This window comes from Hypanus sabinus, chromosome 1 (genome assembly GCF_030144855.1).
Source record: "Hypanus sabinus isolate sHypSab1 chromosome 1, sHypSab1.hap1, whole genome shotgun sequence".
NCBI lineage: Eukaryota > Metazoa > Chordata > Chondrichthyes > Myliobatiformes > Dasyatidae > Hypanus > Hypanus sabinus.
The window spans coordinates 90465185-90486278 of record NC_082706.1 but is presented as its reverse complement, the minus strand read 5'-3'; the positions used below and the strand labels follow the sequence as shown (position 1 = coordinate 90486278).

The 21094-nt window shown below is 44.4% G+C and overlaps 1 protein-coding gene and 1 pseudogene across 4 annotated transcripts in view; both read left to right on the top strand.

The window, feature by feature from the left end:
- The first annotated feature begins 2030 nt into the window (after positions 1-2030).
- LOC132395356 (sorting nexin-31-like) overlaps positions 2031-21094 on the top strand; it is a 139125-nt gene continuing 120061 nt past the window's right edge. Inside the window, exons 1-3 of one of the 4 annotated variants that reach the window (XM_059971875.1) lie at positions 2309-2350; positions 2454-2528; positions 4988-5094. In XM_059971875.1, coding sequence (XP_059827858.1) covers positions 5059-5094 — 36 coding nt within the window. In that variant the 5' untranslated portion in view covers positions 2309-2350; positions 2454-2528; positions 4988-5058. Of the gene's footprint in view, positions 2351-2453; positions 2529-4987; positions 5095-21094 lie in introns of all 4 variants that reach the window. The other 3 variants (XM_059971862.1, XM_059971865.1, XM_059971855.1) reach the window with 3 other exon arrangements.
- On the top strand, positions 19578-20923 carry LOC132393087 (small ribosomal subunit protein eS21-like; annotated as a pseudogene).

The following is a 21094-nucleotide window of genomic DNA, read 5'->3' as shown; positions in this document are numbered from 1 at the left end:
AACAGATGGAGCATCATGCAAGTTTAGTGGCATTTATGAAAAACAAAATTCCAAGTCTGTTTGCAATCCATTGTGTAATTCATCGACAATATCTCACAGCCAAACCCCCAGCCAGTGATTTTTTCAAACATGACTCTTGTATTATCTGCTATAAACAAAATTAAAGCTCATCCATTAAATAGGAGAATATTTCACCAGTTATATAACCATATAACAATTACAGCACGGAAACAGGCCATCTCAGCCCTTCTAGTCCATGCCGAACACTTACTCTCACCTAGTCCCACTGACCCGCACTCAACCCATAACCCTCCATTCCTTTCCTGTCCATATACCTATCCAATTTTATTTTAAATGACAATACTGAACCTGCCTCTATCACTTCGACTGGAAGCTCGTTCCACACAGCTACCACTCTCTGAGTAAAGAAATTCCCCCTCGTATTATTCCTAAACTTTTGCCCTCTAACTCTCAACTCATATCCTCTTATTTGAATCACCCCTGCTCTCGATGGAAAAAGCCTGTCCAATTCAATTCTGTCTATTCCCCTCATAATTTTAAATACCTCTATCAAGTCCTCCCTCAACCTTCTATGCTCCAAAGAATAAAGGCCTGACTTGTTCAACCTTTCCCTGTAACTTAGGTGCTGAAACCCAGGTAACATTCTAGTAAATCTTGTCTGTACTCTCTTTATTTTGTTGACATCTTTCCTATAATTTGGTGACCAGAACTGTACACAATACTCCAAATTCGGCCTTACCAATGCCTTGTACAATTTTAACATTACATCCCAACTCCTATACTCAATGTTCTGATTTATAAAGACTTGCATACCAAAAGCTTCCTTCACCACCCTATCCACATGAGATTCCACTTTCAGGGAACTATGTACCATTATTCCTAGATCACTCTGTTCTACTGCATTCTTCAATGCCCTACCATTTACCATGTATGTCCTATTTGGACTATTATTCCCCCATCTCTTTTGGCTCCATACATAGCTGTCCACTCTAACATAACAATGAGGAGTTTTAATGCTTGGTTCTTCACACTGAAGTTAGATGGCTGTCAAAAGGCTGTTGCTTAAAACGTTTCTCTGACCTTTTTGACTTTGTAGTTTAATTCTTGCTCAAAGTCAACAAGAGCTTGGGAAACAAGATTGAACTTCTACATGGAGATGTGACATACCTAACCGATCTGTATGACAAAATGAACATTTTAGATATGAAACTGTAGGGTGAGAATTTCAGTTTTATCCAGGCAAAACAGAGCAGTGTCCACTTTTATCAGAAAATTGGAAATACATAAGCAAAATATTGGGAGAAGAATATTCTTACTGTTTTACTGCATGAAAAGTATGGCACTGACTTTCACAGATGGCGATTTGCAAGAGTGCTGCTTATACCTGCAGTCACTGAAGAAGGATTTTCAGAATTAATTCAAGGATCAGAACTATCTGGAAATTCCAGATCGGGTAATTAACCCATTTCTTTGCAAGGCAGAAGAACAGGAACTGAGCTTGCAAGAAGAAATTATCAAAATTCAGAATGGTGAAGAAGCAAAAAATGTTTTCCAAAAACGTCTGCTTTTGTGGTATGTGGCTACACTGTCATATGAAGTTTCCTGGTCTTTGGGGAAGAGCCAACCTGCTCTTCATTGTATTTCCATCCTCCTAACTTGTTGAAAGAGATTTCAGTCCAGGGAACAGCATACTCACAAAAGACAGAAACCACTTGGACATTGTTACCTGTGGGGACTTAAAGGCTTTTGCTGTCACAACTTGAACCAGACATTTCAACTCTTGCTAAAACCACCAAGCTCAAGGATCACATTGATATTGAAGCTGTTGTGCAGCGCACAGGTACTGTGTAAGCCAGGTTTAAAGACGAACAAAAATTTAAAGCAGAATCATCCTTCTCGTGTTAGCATATTTTTACACAATGGGTGCGCGGAATGTATGAAGGTGCTATAGGGGGGCGTTGGGCTAAACTAAGGCTGGGAAACACTGCTCACGTCGGTAGCCTCTCGCCTCAGTCTGCATTGTCCTGGGGAACGGTGACAAGAATTAGACCTGAAGGCAAGGTCTGCGAGAGGGAGGGAAGTCTCTACCGTGCGTTGCGAAGGACCATCTTGCATCAGGATTGGAAACCACAGCATGGTATCCGAAGAAGCCGTGGTATTTGCGAAGATGAATTACACCGTCCCAGAAATCTCCTCACCTGACACCGCCCCCTTGAGCCTTTCGTTCGCCGAGCATTTGGCGCTCGCCTCGCCCGCGGTTTGGGCAGAGATGCAGTTCACTATCGGAGACACAGAGGAAAGCAGCGACTTTCTGGGGGCGCGCTATGTGGTAAAGAATGCTTCCTTTCCACCGAAACGAATAAGCACACGCGGTACTTCTTTCCAGAATCACTCTAATAGAAGTTCCGACTTTTCCCCCTCATTTGTGCCAGGTATACGGTATTCACTTGGAGGGATCTCTTCTCTGCAAAATGAGGTACAGCCAATTGCACAAATGGAATGAAAAGGTAGGCAAGGGGACTGTTGGAGAGACCGGGGTGTGGTGGGTCAGAGTATATCGTAGGTGCTTGTGGACTAAAACAGCTTGGAGGTATGGGCTGGGTGTTGTTGCATAGTGGAGAGCTAGTACTAATCGTACTTTAATTTTATTCTTAAAAGGGAGCTAATATTTCTAAACTGATGATTAAAATGTCTTATTGACCTAATTACATCTGCCCTGAAAGGCTAACGTTGCCTGTTTAGTAGCTTTAAATCTGAAGGAAACTCCGTGTAACTAAGGTCAATGCAGAAACTGTGATATCTTCAATGTTAACTTTCTTGGCCATCCCCTCCATGTGAATGTGTCAAAAAGCTGAAAGGGCAGAAGTTCTTAAGGGAACGTTGCCCACCTGAACTATTACTTGTTATTGCCCCCACAAATGCTGCTTGACCTGGTCAATTATTGCCACCTGAGTCATTACCTTTATCTTTCTCCATAAATGCTGCTTGATCTGCTGAGTATTTCCAGCTGTTTCTGTCTTTTTAAAAATCTGTTTATCTTCATTGTTATGAAACTGCAAAATACCGGATTAATATTGACTTGCTTTTAGAATCTAAACTTGCACAGTGAAAGGGTTTGCTTTGCTACAATTGTTTGTTTAAATTGTACTATAGTTCCAATTTACAGTCATGGACTTGTTTGTAGAGATTTTTTCCCAGTACAATTTTGTTCTGTCTGTGGCGCTGAACATTAGGGTATAAAAAGAATCTTAAGCTTATTCTGTTTTTGTTGAGTTGCCCATCAGAGATTAGCATCCTCAACAATCAGCAGGGAATGGGTGGGCTGAATGGCCTGTTCTACGACGCATTGTTCTATGTTCAATGTGAACTGTGTTAGACCAAAGGAACTAAGTGAAAAGATGGGAATCCATTCTGTAACCCATATGGCCTTATGACATCCAGTAGTTGGGGAAGAAGGCCTCATAGCATTAGCTACCCAGCCTGAATCGGACGAAACCCTATTATACGTCAGGTTCAAGTCAGCCCCAAACAAATAAACTCTTCTGGTCTAAATTGTGTTCAGGTTGATTGTTGTTGGGATTGAATAAATCTTAATTTCATAGAAAAGAAGATCCCTTCCTGGGTTGGATTAAATGTAAGTCTTGTCTCAGTTGTTCACACTTGTATTGAATTAGTTACTACCCATCAGCCATCAGGCTCATGACCATGGATAACTTCACTCAACTCAACACTGAACTGATGCCTGAACCTATGGACTCACTTTCAAGGACTCTACAACTCATGTTCTCAGTATAGTAGTTTCCAGTTAATTGGGACACATCAGAATCAGTAGATTTTGGTCCAATTAAGCAGCAGTCCCAATTTGCCAAAATTTCACGGAAATAGTTAAAAAAGCTATAAAAAAGATAAGCAGAGTGACAAATTACATATTTAAATGAAAGGTGGAACAAATTTGAGCACTGCCAATAGTACTGTGTGTGCGCGTGCTTAACTCCTGGTGGAGTCATCGGGGCACTGTCATGACTAGCTTTTTGCACCGATCTTTTTGGTGATTGCTCATCGTATGGCGTGTCTTAGGCATCTGAAACTTGGCAGAGCCCATCCCTCTCCAGGTTTTTGGAGCCGGCTGGATTTGAACTCAGGAGTCTTCACTCCAAAGTCTGGCGCTGATGCTACAACATCACCAGCTGGCCTAGTACCGTAGTTCCATAAAACTGTGTATTAGTTCCTAACAGTTATTGACAGTTAAATTCATCTGGTGTACGCAATGAACAAAAACACTAAGTGCAGATAATGGGCTGCCTTCATACAATGCTATCGAAAATTGTAACCTTCAAATCGTCACTTTCATTGTAACATTCAAGATGATTGACAGTATCTTAAAATTCTTCATAGTTCCTAACCTGGTGAACTAGTGAAATTATTTCATTTTCACTCCCGGCTGTTTCTGGAAATGCCAAGCCTGAATGTTTGAAACCACAGTGATTAAAACAGTTCTGAAATGTCTTACTGCTTATTTCTCACCAGCCATCAGAAAAAAAGATCACTGATTTTTGAACGTAACTGATAGCACTGGACAACAGATTTTGCTTCTTGAATACTTTTGGGTGTATTCATGAATTTTATGCTTCTGATCATGAAAATCACCATGAAATTTTCCAATCATACACCATTTTTTGAAATTACCTATATTTGTTATTTCAATTCATAATTCAAGTCAGAATAACTGATGTCATGATTAAGGAAGGCATTTTTGTAGGTCCACAAATCAATGAAAGGCAATTTGAAGAACTTCTAGTGGAATTGGAGAAAATTGTATGGAAGGCATTCAAGGATGTTGTTGAAAATTTTCTTGGCAACTGCAGAACTCCAAACTTCATGCAGCTGGTTGACAGCATGCTTCAAGCATGCAAAACCATGAAGTGCAACATGTCACCAAAGCTTCATTTTCTGCATTCCCATTTAGACTTCTTCCCTGCAAATCTTGGTGTTGTCAGTGACAAACATGGTGGAAGGTTTCACCAGGACATTGTGGTCATGGAGAAATGGTGTCAGCACAACTGGAATCCATCAGTAAGTGAGAACCCTCTGACACTGACTACAAATGAAAATCATCAGCAAATCATTTTTAGCTTAAATTAACTACTATTGCAAAGTGTCAGCACTGTTATGCAATTAAATGCATTATATTCAGTAAATGTTAGTTTCTTGTTTCTCCAAATTCCTATGTCTTAGAAGAATTCTGAAATTATATTTGGGTTCAGCTTCAAGCTGTCTACCATAAACAAAACATTTCTGTGGAACAACACTCGGAAAAAATTTGTCACCCAGTGTAGTCAGTCTTGGCATTATGCAAAATGGCTGCCTGTTTCCTCCATTACAGCAATGATTTGTATTAATGTTCTGAATCATAGAATAATTTAGACCATAAAATATAGTAGCAGAATTAGGCCATTTGTCTCCTTGAGTCTGCTCTGCCATTCCATTGCAGCTGATTTATTAACCCTATTCTCTTGCCTGTAACCACTGATACCCTTAGTAATCAAGAACCTATGCTTTAAGTATACCCTATGTCTTTGCCTCCACAGCCATCTGGTTTCCATTTCCCCACTGGCAAAAGAAACTCCTCTCATCTCTGTTCTGAAAGGATGTCATGGCATTCTGAGGCTGTGCTTTCTGCTCCTAGAGTCCTTCACTATAGGAAGGATCCTCTCCACATCCACTCCATCTGGTCCTTTCAATATTTGATAGGTTTCAATGAGATTCCCCCATTCCTGATTCTTCTACACTCCAATAAGTAGAAGCCCAGAGCCATCAAACATTCCTCATAGGTTAACCTTTTCATTCTTGTGAACCTCCTCTGGGCCCTCATCTCATTTACTGCCCACATATTGGTGAGTGCAGTAAAAATGAAAGCTATTTTGCCTATTGTGTTTATGTTGACTCATTAAAAGGATGTTTCATGATCTTGTTCTGTTGCTCTTTTCCCAAAAGCCTTCAGTTTTTCAGCATTTGTCCAGATCCATTTTAAAAAATCCTATCCTTTTACAACATTTCCAGCCTCTGTATTCCAGATGAAAACTTTTGTTTTAAAGTTATCCTCATCTGGATCTGCTCAATCAGTACCTAAAATTATGTCATCTGCTTGCTGACCATTGGAAGCCACTTCACTTTATTTCCTCTCAAGGTAATTCTTGACCACCCGCTTAAGCCTCCCCTGTTCCTTCTCTGGTAGTTATTGGTGAAGTGCTTTGTGTTGTCTGGATTGAACATTTTGGAGGCACAGTAGCTTCGTGGTTAGTGTAACACTTGTAACTCCCTGGGTCGCCTCAGGCTCGCTCAGCTCGTTCTTGTCTAGGGGGAGCAGCCTTCGGCCCCGCCAAACTGGGTAATCAGCTGGTGTAGATGCTGTGTGATGTCCCCGCCTCGCCCAAAACCAGACAGTACACCATATGCGATTAAATGAGTACAATTTATAAAGGTTACTATAACTAAGTGATTAATAACGATACAGTATATATGAAGAGAAAATTAAAGAAAAGGCGCCAAACTTATCAAAGTCCAAACCACTTCGTGCACAACCGTTGGAGCTCAATTTCTGAAGTCTTCTGGCCACCATTCAATCCCCTCCGAACTCCTCGACTCGCAGCTCAGGACCCTCCGAACTCCTCGACTCTCCAAACAGCTCAGGACCCTCCGAGTGGTCAACCAAGCACATCTAGCTTCATCCCCCCCCCCCCTCGGAGAATCTCCCGGCCTCGGACCCCCCTTTGGGGTCCGATCCTCGCCCAGCTTAGAGCATTGCGTCCTCTCTCTCGACCCCCTCGCGCCGATCTGCCCAAAAGCCCGTCAACAAAAGCTTACAGACTCAGAAGAAAGAACATTAATCCCCATTTGGTTTACAAAGGAATACCATTCTCGTTATCAGTAAATTAGCATTCCTGCTTGTTAACAAAAGGAAACCCTTTCCCAACAGTAACAAAGAAAAAAAAGAAACCCCCTTTACACACTTCCTCCACCAAATAAAAGTCATGTTCTCATGACTACTAAATAACTCGCCACCTTTCCTGCCAACACACCGTAACCCAAGCACAAACAGTGACATCTCCTCCCCACACAGTAACCCTCACGCCCTGTTCCTCAGGCCCTTCTTAGGCCAACTATCTGGGAGTTCCCTAACCCTTCTGAGGCCTCTGTACCCCCTCACCTAAACCCTTCAGGCTCGGACACAACTGGGGATACCTTGGGCCCACTACCAACTCCTCTCTCAACCTCTCACTCATGCCCCACACTGCACACAGCTAACCCTCCCCGCTACACCTGACTCAATGGGAGAAGGGCCAAAGGTCTCTTCCTCAATCGAGGGAAAGTCAGCAAAAGGCAGCATGTCCAACATATCCAGCACATCATCCATCGAATCTGTATTCTTCCTCATTCCTGTGATCGGTAGCTGCTGTTTGATCTTCTCTAAACGGAAACACGTGGCCTGCACTGCTCCCGCAGTCTCTTCAGCCTCCTGTTCAGTATTCACTGCACTTCTCTCCAGCTTTTTCTTCCTCATGACTTCTTCCAGATCAACTTTCAGGTTTTGCACTTCATTTGATAGTCATCTTCAGGTTCCCTTCAAGCTTCCGCTTCTCTCTTCTGAGATTCGTCTGTAATTTCTTCACCTCTGCAAACTCCCCTCTCCGGGTTCTCAGTTTGCTATTACCCTCAGTCAGACAACTTTCTTCATTCTCTCCAACTTGTAAGTCTTCCGAATGGTTCCAGATCACTTTCTCCAGTCTCTCCGACTTCATTTCAAACTTGATTCCGTAGAGACAGTCTCTCACGAGCTGCGACCTTCGCCAGCCCTGGCATGTGTCCCGAAAACACTTTAACTCGGTAGTTCTCAGCTGCTCCTGCAACGACCTCACTTCATATTCTCCTGAGGCAAATCCAAATACCAAGAGATCATCCACATACACCAAAACTCCAAACGCCTCCACATCCCCTATGGTCTTCCACCTGCCCCGCAGGAAGGTTGCAAGGGCTCCAGATATGCCCTGTGGCATCTTTTCAGACCCGAAGACTCCTAGGGAATTTATAACGGCCGTCTTCTCCTTGTTGGCCCCACTCATCGGGATCTGGCAACATCCACTCCTCAGATCCAGCACCTTAAACCACTTCACACCACTCAGACAGGCCATCGCCTCTCTGGCCCTCAGGGCCATATTCTGGTCACTGACAGTGCGCCTCTTCAACGCAATATAATCCATACACACGCTGCCTACATCTTCCACGGCTGTAGGGGCCAGTCGCCGCAACCTCTCTCTCTCCGAGTTGTCTTCAGCAGTCAACTCCCCTCCCTTGTGGTATTTCGCAGCGTCCACGAAGAGGGTCTCACCCTCAGATACTTCCCCCAGGCCGTACCACCACTGGCTCTTGTTTGAACTCGGTATCAGCCCAATGCTGCTACACACGTCCGCACAAGCAGCTCGAAACCCTGGGTGCATTGACAATGCCTCCAAACAGCGCTCACCCGCCTCCTCCGGGCAGGATCCCAAGCGCACCAGCAGGATTTTGGTTCTCTCTAGAACAGAAACGCTGCCTGTCTCAACAGGGTCCGGACACATCAGCATTAACGATTCATGAACCTCAGTCTCCTCCACATTTGCCTCTAAGAACTCCATTTTCACTGACCAACAACCGTTGTCTGGATAATCACCGGCACTGGTACCCCGAATCTCCAGTGTCCTCAATGTTGTCAAGGGTAAATGCTTCCAATAACGGTTATGAAACAAACTGTACAGCAACTTCACCGGCGCCCCGGTGCCGTGGATGGCTTTAACTTGACTTCCATCCATCCGTAACAACACCTGTGCGCATAGCCCCTCTAAGCCTTCAGGAATAGGGTCTGTTCCTTTCGGGAGTTCCTTGGTACATTGCTGGGAACGTGCTCCCCCAGAGACCCCAAGCCGTTCCCCCACTGGGCCTCCTCTAAGTTTCCCGACACCTCTCGAATCAACGGAACAACTGATCCCCTTGACAGATCCCCTTGGCACCACAAGCAATTTATCTGCCCCCCTAGGCAAAAAGGGATACCCTAAAAACTTCCCACCAATCTCCTGCCACAGATATAATAAGCCCCCCAGCTGCGGCATTTGACTTCCAGTCGAACCACACGCATTTTCCTACACTTTCCCAGAACTGGCAGCAGTCACTTCGAGGTAGTTGCGCCTGACAGTTCTAACAAAGTCACCAGCCCGCCTACTCAAACTTTCAACCCGTCCCTGTCGCTTTTCCTCAGCCAAGCACTGCCACTCACCCAACAACTGAGGGGTCCGCTCCGCCCACACCTCCGCCCCTTTAGGGCTGGACATTATTCCAATAACCGGGCGGAGCTCACCACTGCTGAAACATCCCAACCTGTCACTCCTCAATCTCCAAACAGTACGGACAACCCATGGTCCCACCACCATTTCGTCAGCCAACAGCAACCACCCCACCCAACACACACACAGCAATAACCAGCAATTGCACACCCACAAAGGCACACCAGCTCTTCGCCGCAGACACAATTTAAAGAGGGTGATCACACAGCTTCCACAGAAATCAATCCCGGACGAGCACCCCACAATGTAACTCCCTGGGTCGCCTCAGGCTCGCTCAGCTCGTTCTTGTCTAGGGGGAGCAGCCTTCGGCCCCGCCAAACTGGGTAATCAGCTGGTGTGGATGCTGTGTGATGTCCCCGCCTCGCCCAAAACCAGACAGTACACCATATGCGATTAAATGAGTACAATTTATAAAGGTTACTATAACTAAGTGATTAATAACGATACAGTATATATGAAGAGAAAATTAAAGAAAAGGCGCCAAACTTATCAAAGTCCAAACCACTTCGTGCACAACCGTTGGAGCTCAATTACTGAAGTCTTCTGGCCACCATTCGATCCCCTCCGAACTCCTCGACTCGCAGCTCAGGACCCTCCGAACTCTTCGACTCTCCAAACAACTCAGGACCCTCCGAGTGGTCAACCAAGCACATCTAGCTTCATCCCCCCCCCCCCCCGGAGAATCTCCCGGCCTCGGACCCCCCTTTGGGGTCCGATCCTCGCCCAGCTTAGAGCATTGCTTCCTCTCTCTCGACCCCCTCGCGCCGATCTGCCCAAAAGCCCGTCAACAAAAGCTTACAGACTCAGAAGAAAGAACATTAATCCCCATTTGGTTTACAAAGGAATACCATTCTCGTTATCAGTAAATTAGCATTCCTGCTAGTTAACAAAAGGAAACCCTTTCCCAACAGTAACAAAGAGAAAAAAGAAACCCCCTTTACACACTGTTACCAGCAACTTGGGTTCAATTCCCACCACTGTCTCTAAGAATTTTCTCTGTTCTCCCCATGAACATGTGGGTTCCCTCTGGGTGCTCTGGCTTCCTCCACAACCCAAAGGTGTATGGGTTAGTAGGTTGACTGCACAGTACAGAATCATTGGGCTGAAAGGACCTGTTACTGTGCTGTCTCTCTAAATAAGATAGATAAATAAATGCAAGCTACTTATGGAGTGGTGACAAGGGAATTAATTACTATGAGAAGTGATCAAACTGTGCTAACACAAGGAAAAATTAATAATAATAAATAATACTGAGTTGAGTTGTCTTGAAAGTGAATCTGTTGGTTGTGGAATCAGTTCAGAGTTGTTGAGAGTGAAGTTATCCACACTGGTTCAGAAGCCTGATGGTTGAACTGTTCCTGATTCTGGTGGTGTGAAGCACGTGACAAGCACGTCTCTACACATCAATGAATGATGGTGAATTGTTTCACCAGATTAGTTGTTGGACACCCACGCTCTGCGCTGCTCACTTTACACCTATGACTGTGTGGCTGAGCACAGCTCCAGTGCCACATTCAAGTTTGCTGATGACACCTGTGTTGTAGGCCGGATCAAACGTGATGAATCAGCATATCGGAGGGAGGTTGAAAACCTGGCTGAGTGGTACTAAGCTGTATTTCTTTTACTTTCCTGTACATTCCTGCCAGAAACTGAATCTCAATGTAGTTCAGTATACGTTGTCAGATAGACACTGTGGCCACTTGATTAGGTACAAGAGTGGAACCCAGTGTGGTCTTTTGCTGCTGTAGCCCATCCACTTCAAGGTCTGATATGATGTGCATTCAGGGATGCTCTTCTGCACACCACTGTTGCAACGTGTGGTTATTAGAGTTACTGTCACCTTCCTGTCAGTTTGAACCAGTCTGGACATTCTCATCTGACCTCTCTCATTAACCAGGCATTTTCACCCACAGAACTGCTGCTCACTGGATGTTCCTTGCATTCCACACAACTCTCTGTAAACTCTAGAGGCCGTTGTGCATGAAAATCTCAGAAGACCAGTAATTTCTGGGATACTCAAACCACCCCATCTGGCACCAACAGTCATTCCATGGTCAAAGTCACATGCATCTCATTTCTGTCACATTCTGATGTTTGATCCGAACCTCTTGACCATGTCTGCATGCTTTTATGCTTGGAGTTGCTGCCACATGATTAGCTGATTAGATATTTGAATTACTGAACAGGAATACCTAATAAAGTGGCCGCTGAGCGTGCGTACTCTGATAATAAGTTCACTAGGACTTTGAGTTTCAATGTCGCAGCTGTAATTTACATGCAATGCATTATTCAAAGGAAGGTGGCCACGCTGAAATTCTAACAAAACAGCATTTGCTGCGGCAGCTGAAGTAGATAACAACAGGAAGTGCTGCAGTTGTTCAGAAGGTCAGGCAGCATCCAGCAGGTTCCAGCTTTTGCTTTAATCATAGATCTGCAGTTTCAGTTTTCTAAGGGAGGTAACAATTTGGCAAAGGATATATTGGCTTCAGTGCCAATGTGCTAAAAGCTAAATACTTAGTTTTGAGCACTAATTAGTTTAATGGTGTGTAAAGGGGTATTGCAGACCACTGCAATTTTTGTCTTATCCTAGAAATAACTTGGATTTAACATAGAGTTAAATCTAAGTGACTTTTACCTGCTTCAGGCATTTCAGATTTTTTTTTCATTTTTCACATGTCTGATGACTGCAGCTAGTTGGTATGTTTGTGTTTTTAACTCGATCCTTCTGGTGTAAAAATGCCAGTGTATTGCACATTCCAGCACACTCAGATTTCAGCAAGACACACTAAATGCTGGAGGAAGTCGGCAGGCCAGGCAGCATCTATGGAAAAGAGTAAATAGTCGATGTTTTGAGCCGAGACCCTTCATCAGAACTGGAGAAAAAAAGATGAGGAGTCAGAGTTAGGAGGGAGGGGACGAAGAAACACAAGGTGATAGGTGAAACCGGAAGGAGAGGGATGAAGTATAGAGCTGGGAAGTTGGTGAAAGAGATACAGGGTTGGAGAAGAGGGAATCGGATAGGAGGGAACAGAAAACCATAGAAGAAAGAAAAGTGGAGGAGCACCAGAGGGAGGTGATGGGCAGGTAAGAAGATAAGGTGAGAGAGGGAAATGGAAATGTGGAAGGAGAGGGGGGCCATTACCAGAGGTTTGAGAAATCGATGTTCACGCCATCAGGTTGGAGGCTACCCAAATGGAATATAAGGTGTTGCTCCTCCAACCTGAGTGTGGCCTCATTACGACAGTAGAGCAAGCCATGGACTGACATGTGGGAATGGGAAGAGGTATTGTAATGGGTGGCCACTGCGAGGTCCCACTTTCCCTGGCAGGTGGAGTGTAGTTGCTTAGCACAGCGGTCTCCCAATTTACGTTGGGTCTCACCAATATACAGGAGGTCACACCGAGAGCACCAGACATGGTATATGACTCCCAACAGACTCGTAGGTGAAGTGTTGCCTCACCTGGAAGGGCTGTTTAGGGACCTGGAGGAGGTGTAGGGGGCAGGTATAGCACTTGTTTCACTTGCAAGGAGGGAGATCAGTGGGGAGGGACGAATGGGCAAGAGAGTTGCATAAGAAGTGATCCCTGCGGAAAGCAGAAAGTGGGGGGAAGAGGGAAAGATGTGCTTGGAGGCAGGATTTTGTTGGAGATGGCGTAAATTATGTGCAGGACGTGGACACCAGTGGGATGGGAGCTGGGGACAAGAGGAACCCTATCTCTGGTGGGCTGGCAGGAAGATGTGCACGACACGGAGGAGATGAGGTTGAGGGCACCATTGATGGTGGAGGAAGGGAAGCCCCTTCCTTTGAAGAAAGAGGTCATCATCTTAGTTCTGGAATGAAAAGCCTCATCCTGAAAGCAGATTACTACTCAGACTGTGGTGCTGATGAACATTGCAAAATAAATCTCTTCTTCACAGATGTGGCTCTGTTATTTCACTCACTACTCTTACTCTCTTTTTGCACAACTTGGTTAGTTTTTTATATATATATTTCTTAATTTATAGTATATTTTATGTATTCCTCTGTACAGCTGCTATGTCAGGCTGTTAGACTTCTTAACATCCTGCTGCCACCCAGCACACATGTACACCCTGTATAAATGTCCTGCTTTCCCCACCTCTTCCCTTAACTCACAGACACACTCTCCTCCTGCACTGGTCACTTTTCATCTGCTGCTGTTGTTTCTCATATACACACGAGTGCTTGTTTTATTCTAATAGTGCTGGTAACATGATATTGTCTTACATAAACCTGCTCTCTTACTTTTTCAGTCTTCAGGCCACGGCACAGGGACTTGTGCTAATTGTGTATGTGTCGGATCGTAGCCCTGCCGTATGTGACCATGTGCGTCTATGTTCACTGTGTTTTGCACCTTGGCCCCAGAGGAACGATGTTGAATGACAATGAACATGAACTTGAGATGGAAATTGGAATAATGAACGCACGATAACTGTATATCAAAGAAATGTTTATAATCTTTCTATATTAGAGTTTTTGGGCATATTTGAATGTAATTACCTGTAGGCATAGAGCTGAGTTATTGCAAATACAACTTTGTTTCATTTCTTAAAAATTCTTGTTTTCTTGTGTAAGAGAACACCAGAAATAGGAGTGGGAATCAGCAATCTGGCCCATCAAGCCTGCTGCGCCATTCTGTAAGATCATGGCTGATCTGGCCATGGACTCCTCTCCACCTACCTGCCTTTTCCCCATAACCCTTAATACCCCTACTATGCAAAAATCTGTCTAACCTTGTCTCGAGTATATTGATTGAAGTAGCCTGCACCGCTTCATTGAGCAGAGAAGTCTACAGATTCACCACTCTCTGGGAAAAGCAGTTTCTCCCCATCTCCATCCTAAATCTACTCCCCCGAATCTTGAGACTATGTCCCCTAGTTCTAGTCTCACCTACCAGTGGAAATAACTTTCCTGCCTCTATCTTATCTACTCCTCTCAAAATGTATATATTCCATAAGATCTCCTCTCATTCTTCTGAATTCCAGTGAGTACAGTCCCAGGCGACTCAACCTGTCCTCATAATCTAACCCCCTCATCTCTGGAATCAACCTGTTGAATCTCCTCTGCACTGCCTCCGAAGTCAGTATATCCTTCCTCAAGTAAGATCAGAATTGCACGCAGTATTCCAGGTACCCTGTACAGTTGCAAGATAACCTCTCTGCTCTTAAATCCAACCCCTCTAGCAATGAAGGCCAGCATTCCATTTGCCTTCTTGATAGCCTGCTGAACCTGCAGACCAACCTTTTGTGATTCATGCACGAACACTCCCAAATCCCTCTGCACAGCAGCATGCTGCAATATTTTACCATTTAAATGACGATCAGCACTTTCATTTTTTCCTTCCAAAGTGGGTGATCTTGCATTTACCAATAAGAGTGATGAATCATGTTGGGCATTACTGATTGATTAGTCTTCTATCTTGCCAATGTTGTATTTGTTTGATGTGGGGTTGAAGGATCAACTTGGTATCACTCATGTATTTGCCAGTTAGATAGCAACCCACGGGCTAATGACCCTGGATGGATTCACTGCCTGGTCCCATCCGCGTAATACAGAGTTAAGTTCCTTTGTAGCGTTTGCATTGGACAGTTGTTGGTCTGGTTAAAATAACTTCCTCGATTCTCGTCTTTGTAGCTTTAATACCAGAGGTTTCATTTGCAATGTTCATTCTGGTCACCTCATTATAGACATGTCATCTAAACCTTTGACAAAGTTCTACACATGCACAGTGGAGTGTATCCTGACTGGTATGGACAGAGCAAAATCCAAAAACAGGTAAACCTTGGAAAAGTAGTGGATCCAGCCCAGTCCATTGAAGGAAAAACCCTCCTCTCCATTTAAACACATTTACAAGGAGCACTGTCACCAGAAGGCAGCATCCCTCATCAAGGACCCCCACCATCCAGGCATTATAAGATGATGAGAGGCATTGATGGTGTGGATAGTCAGAGGCTTTTTCCCAGGGCTGAAATGGCTAGCACGAGAGGGCACAGTTTTAGGGTGCTTGGAAGTAGGTACAGAGGAGATGTCAGGGGTAAGTTTTTTTTTACGCAGAGAGTGGTGAGTTCATGGATTGGGCTGCTGGCAACAGTGGTAGAGGTGGATATGATAGGGTCTTTTAAGAGACTCCTGGACAGGTACAAACTTTGTACGTGAAGCTTAGAAAAATAGAGGGCTATTTTTAGGTAATTTCCAGGGTAAGGACATGTTCAGCACAGCTTTGTGGGCCGAAGGGCCTGTATTGTGCTGTAGGTTTCTATGTTTCTCACTGCTACAATCAGGAAGGAGATACCTTTGGTTCCAGACCACCAGGTTCAATCTGAAGGCTTCTGAACCAGCATGGATAACTTCACTCACCTAACCTATGGACTCATTTTTAAAGGACTCTCACGTTTTCAGTATTATTTGCACTTTTTTTTTTCTTTTGCACATTGTTTGTTCAGTCTGTGTTTGTAGTTTTCATAGATTTTGTTGTATTTCTTCGTTTTACTGTGAATGCCTGCAATGAAAATGAATCTCAAGGTAATGTATAGTGGTACACAGTGTATGTACTTTGATAGTAAATTAGCTGTGATCTAACCAGGATGCTGCTTGGGTTGGAGAGTGTGCCTTACGAAGATAGGTTGAGCAAGCTTTGAAGCTTGCATACCTGTGGGAGGGTGGAGGTCACCAGCTCTTGTACTTGCTGCCGACTCGAAACTCTGATCCCAGAAACCAGGTTAATGTAGGATTAATGTTAGTGGCTACCGACTCAGTGGGCTGAAGGACCTGTTTCTCTGCTGGATCTCTCAGTAACACAGAGAAACTGATTAAACAAGAACATAGAAATCTACATCACATTATAGGCCCTTTGGCTCATTATGTTCCAAGCATGTAACCTACTCTAGAAACTGCCTACAATTTCCCTACAGCATAGCCCTCCATTTTTCTCAGCTCTATGTACCTATCTAAGAGGCTCTTAAAAGACCCTATTGTATCTGCTTCCAGTACTGCTGTTGCCAATGCATTCCACACACCAACCACACTCTGTGTGGAAAAACTTACCTCTGACATCCTCCTTGTACCTATTTCCAAGCACCTTAAATTTATGCCCCCTCTTGTTAGCCATTTCAGCCCCGGGAAAAAGCTTCTGGCTATCCACAAATCAATGTCCCTCATCATCTTATACACCTCTGTCAGGTCACCTCTCATCCTCCATCGCTCCAAGGAGAAAAAGCCAAATTCACTTAACCTGTTATCATAAGGTATGCCCTCCATTCTAGGCAACATCCTTGTAAATCTCCACTGCACTCTCTCTGTAGTATCCACATCCTTCCTGTAGGGAGGTGACCAGAACTGAACTCAGTACTCCAAGTGGGATCCAAGCTGTAACATTACCTCCCGGCTCTTGAACTCAATCCCATGGTTGATGAATGTCAATAGACAATTCGCCTTCTTAACAACACTGTCAGCCTGCGCAGCAGCTTTGAATATCCTGTGGACATGGACCCCAAGACCTTTCAGATCCTTCACACTGCCAAGAGTCTTACCATTAATATTATATTCTGTCTTCAAATTTGACCTACCAAAATGAACCACTTCACACTTATCTGGGTTGAACTCCATCTGCCACTTCTCAGCCCAGTTCTGCATCCTGTTGATATCCCACTGTAACCTCTGACAACTCTCCAGACTATCCACAACACCCCCAACCTTTGTGTCATCAGCAAACTTACTAACCCACCCTTCTACTTCTTCATCCAGTTCATTTATAAAAATCACAAAGAGGAGGGATCCCAGAACAGATCCTGGAGGCACACCACTGGTCACTGACCTCCATGCAGAATACAAGCCCTCTACAATCATCCTTTGCCTTCTGTGGGCAAGCCAATTCTGGATCCACAAAGCAAGGTCTCCTTGGATCCCATGCCTCCTTACTTTCTGAAAGAGCCTTGCATAGGGATCTTTATCAATTGCCTTAATGAAATCCATATACACTACATGCACTGCCCTACCTTCATCAATGTGTTTTGTTAGTTCCTCAAAAAGTTTAATCAGGCTCATGAAACACGACTTGGCCTTGACAAAGCCATGCTGACTATCCTAATCAGATTATGTCTCTTCAAATACTCATAAATTCTGCCTCTCAGGATCTTCTCCAATAACTTGCCCACCACTGAAGTCTGACTCACTAGTTTATAATTTCCTGGGTTATCGCTACTCCTTTTCTTGAACAAGGGAATAACATTTGCAGACTTCTGATCCTCCGGTACTTCTCCCATCCCGATTAACAATGCAACGACCATTGCCAGAGGCTCAGCAATCTCCTTCTTCATTTCCCATAGTAGCCTGAGGTATATCTCATCTGGTCCCGGTGATTTATGTAACTAAATGCTTTTCAAAAGCTTCAGCAGTGTGACCTGCTATTGCTGTAGCCATCCACTTCAAGGTTAGACATGTTGTGCATTCAGAGACACTCTTCTGTACACCACGGTTCTAACAAGTGGTCATTTGAGTTGCTGTCACCTTCCTGCCAATTTGAACCACTTTGGCCATTCTCTCATTTTCATCCACAGAACAGCAGCTCACTGGATTTTTTTTTTTTGTTTTTGGCACCCTTCTCTGTAATCTCTAGAGACTGTGGTGTGTGAAAATCTCAGGAGATCAGCAGTTTCTGAGATAGTCAAACTACCCCATCTGACACCAACAATCATTCCACGGTCAGAGTTACTTAGATCACATTTCTTCCCGTTTTGATGTCTGGTCTGAACAATAAGTGAAGCTCTTGACTGTGTCTGCATGCTTTTATTCATTGAGTCGCTGCCACATGATTGGCTGATTAGATATTTGCATCAATGAACAGGTGTACCTGATAAAGTGACCATCGAGTGTATATATAAAGATTTGATTGAGAAATGAGCATGTCCAATACAGCAGGGAAGATCTCTTTCTTCACTCTTCCCCCCACCCCCCGTGTTAAAATAATGCCTTGGAATTTATAATGTCTGTTTGCAATTCAGTTAATATCTAATCTGAAATGTAGGGCTTTCAACAGCATAGTACAGGGAGGGTTAAGGGAGATTCTGTGTTTAAGACTTGGAATGGGACATGAAACAACTGTCAACACATACAAAACGCTGGTGGAATGCAGCAGGCCAGGCAGCATCTATAGGAAGAAGTATAGTCGATGTTTTGGGCCGAGACCCTTCATCAGGACTAATGGAAAAAAGAGATAGTAAGAGACTTGAGAGGGGATGGGGGAGACCGGAAATGAAAGGAGAAGACAGGAGGGATAGGGATGAAGCTAAGAGCTGGGAAGTTGATTAGCCAAAAGGATACAAGGCTGGAAAAGGGGAAGTATCATAGGATAAAAGGTCTTGGAAGAAAGAAAGGGGAAGGGGAGCACCAGAGGAAGATGGAGAACAGGCAAAGAGTTATTATGAGAGGGAAGAGAGAGAAAAATAAATAAATAAATAAAAATTAGTGATGGGGTAAGAAAGGGAGGAGAGGCATTAACGGAAGTTAGAGAAGTCAATGTTCATGCCATCAGGTTGGAGGCTACCCAGACAGAATATAAGGTGTTGTTCCTCCGACCTGAGTGTGGCTTCATCTCAACAGTAGAGGAGGCCATGAATTGACATATCAGAATGGGAATGGGACGTGGAATTAAAATGTGTGGCCACTGGGAGATCCAGCTTCCTTTGGTGGACAGAGCGTGGGTGTTCAGTGAAACAGTCTTACAGTCTGCGTCGGGTCTCACCAATATATAAAAGGCCACTCCAGGAGCACCGGACGCAGTATACCACACCAGCCGACTCACAGGTGAAGTGTTGCCTCACCTGGAAGGACTGTCTGGGGCCCTGAATGGTGCCGAGGGAGGAAGTGTAAGGGCAGGTGTAGCACTTGTTCCACTTACAAGGATAAGAGCCAGGAGGAAGATTGGTGGGAAGGGGTGGGTGGGGGGGAGGACAAGGGAGTCATGTAGGGAGCGATCCCTGTGGAAAGCAGAAAGGGGCAGGGGAGGGAAAGTTGTGCTTGGTGGTGGGATCCGGTTGGAGATGGCGGAAGTTAGGGAGAGTTATATGTTGGACATGGAGGCTGGTGGGGTGGTAGGTGAGGACAAGAGGAACCCTATCCCTAGTGGGGTGGCGGGAGGATGGGGTGAGAGCAGATGTGCGTGAAATATGAAATCAGAACTGCGTTCTGATTCAGGTGAACAGGTAAAACTGAACAGTGACTGCAATAGTTAAGAGCAGTGCCTTCCAGTTGTAACCAGAATTTCTTGTTGATAAAAACAGGTTTTATTCATCCAGTCCAGACAGGATTTACTAGTATATGTTGTTGCTCTTGAAGTTATTGCCTTGTAAAAGAAGAGGTACTCTCTGGGTTTACAAACCTCTGCATCTTTTCCCGACCCTGTCCATTGGTGCTTCCTTACCAGTTGGTGATGCAACCTGTTTGAAAGCCCTCCATCTGTAGAAATTTTCTGGAGTCTTTGTTAACATCAATTCTCTTCAAACTCTGAATTAAATATAGTCACTGGCATGCTTTCTTCATAATATATAAAATGTTGCAACAGGATAGATCTTCAGAGATGTTGACACCCAGGAACTTGAAACTGTGCACCTTTTCCAATGCTGGCCTTTCTAGAACTGGTGTGCGTTCCCTCGACTACCCCTTCTCGAAGTACGCGATTGTTCTTGCGTTGAGTGCAAGGTTGTTGTTGCAAGACCACATCACCATCCGACATGTGTCACGCTTGTACTCTGCCTCATTGCCACCTGGGATTCTGCCAACAGCAGTTGTGTCATCGGTGAATCAATAGAGAGTGTTTACGCTGTGCCAAGCCACACCATCATGGGTATAGGGAGCGGGAGCACAGCAATGGCTAAACATACATCCTTGAACTGGAAAAGGCAAGCAAGAGTTGCTGAGTAGGCAAAGAATTTGCATGTATAGGTCCTCCTTGAGTTGCAAGTGCCTGATTCATATATATTGAGAGATACAGCATTGTAACAGGCCCAGTGAGCCCATATCACCCAGTTACACTCATGTGCCCAACAAATACTTGTGTCTTTGAAATGAGGGTGTAAACTGGAGTAGCTGGGAGGAAACCCATGTGGTCAGAGGGAAAACGTGTTAACTCCTTATAGACAGCAGTGGGAATTGAACCCAGGTTGCCCAATTGGATGCAGATCGCTATCACAAATGAATAAGTGTACTGCTACTGACCTAAATCCAACACGCAGAATGATGCAGGAGAATTTGTTGATCTTCATGTTGCATGCAAATGCTCTGCCAGCAACTGAATTATTGGTGCCAAAGACCATGGTTTCATTCAAATCAACTTTGCTGAGGTTGATAAACTAACCGGGAAGTTCAATGGAGAGCACAAAACCTATGCCATCTGTGGAGCTATTTGCAAGATGGGTGAATCAGATGATTGTGTCCTGAGGCTAGCAAAGAACGTTGGAATCATAGCCAAGGCTATCTAGCAAACAGAAGACATGTCTGGGGTGGCTGACCTGGCGTTTGGGGAAACGGGTGGATTTTCTGGCTGATCTGTGACCGCAGGCATCTTCTACTTTGTAGGAACTTACTTCATGACAATATCATAGCACCTACTAGCACAGAGGTTCCCAACATTGGGTCTATGGATCCCTTGCTTAATGGTATTGGTCTATGACATAAACAGGGTGGG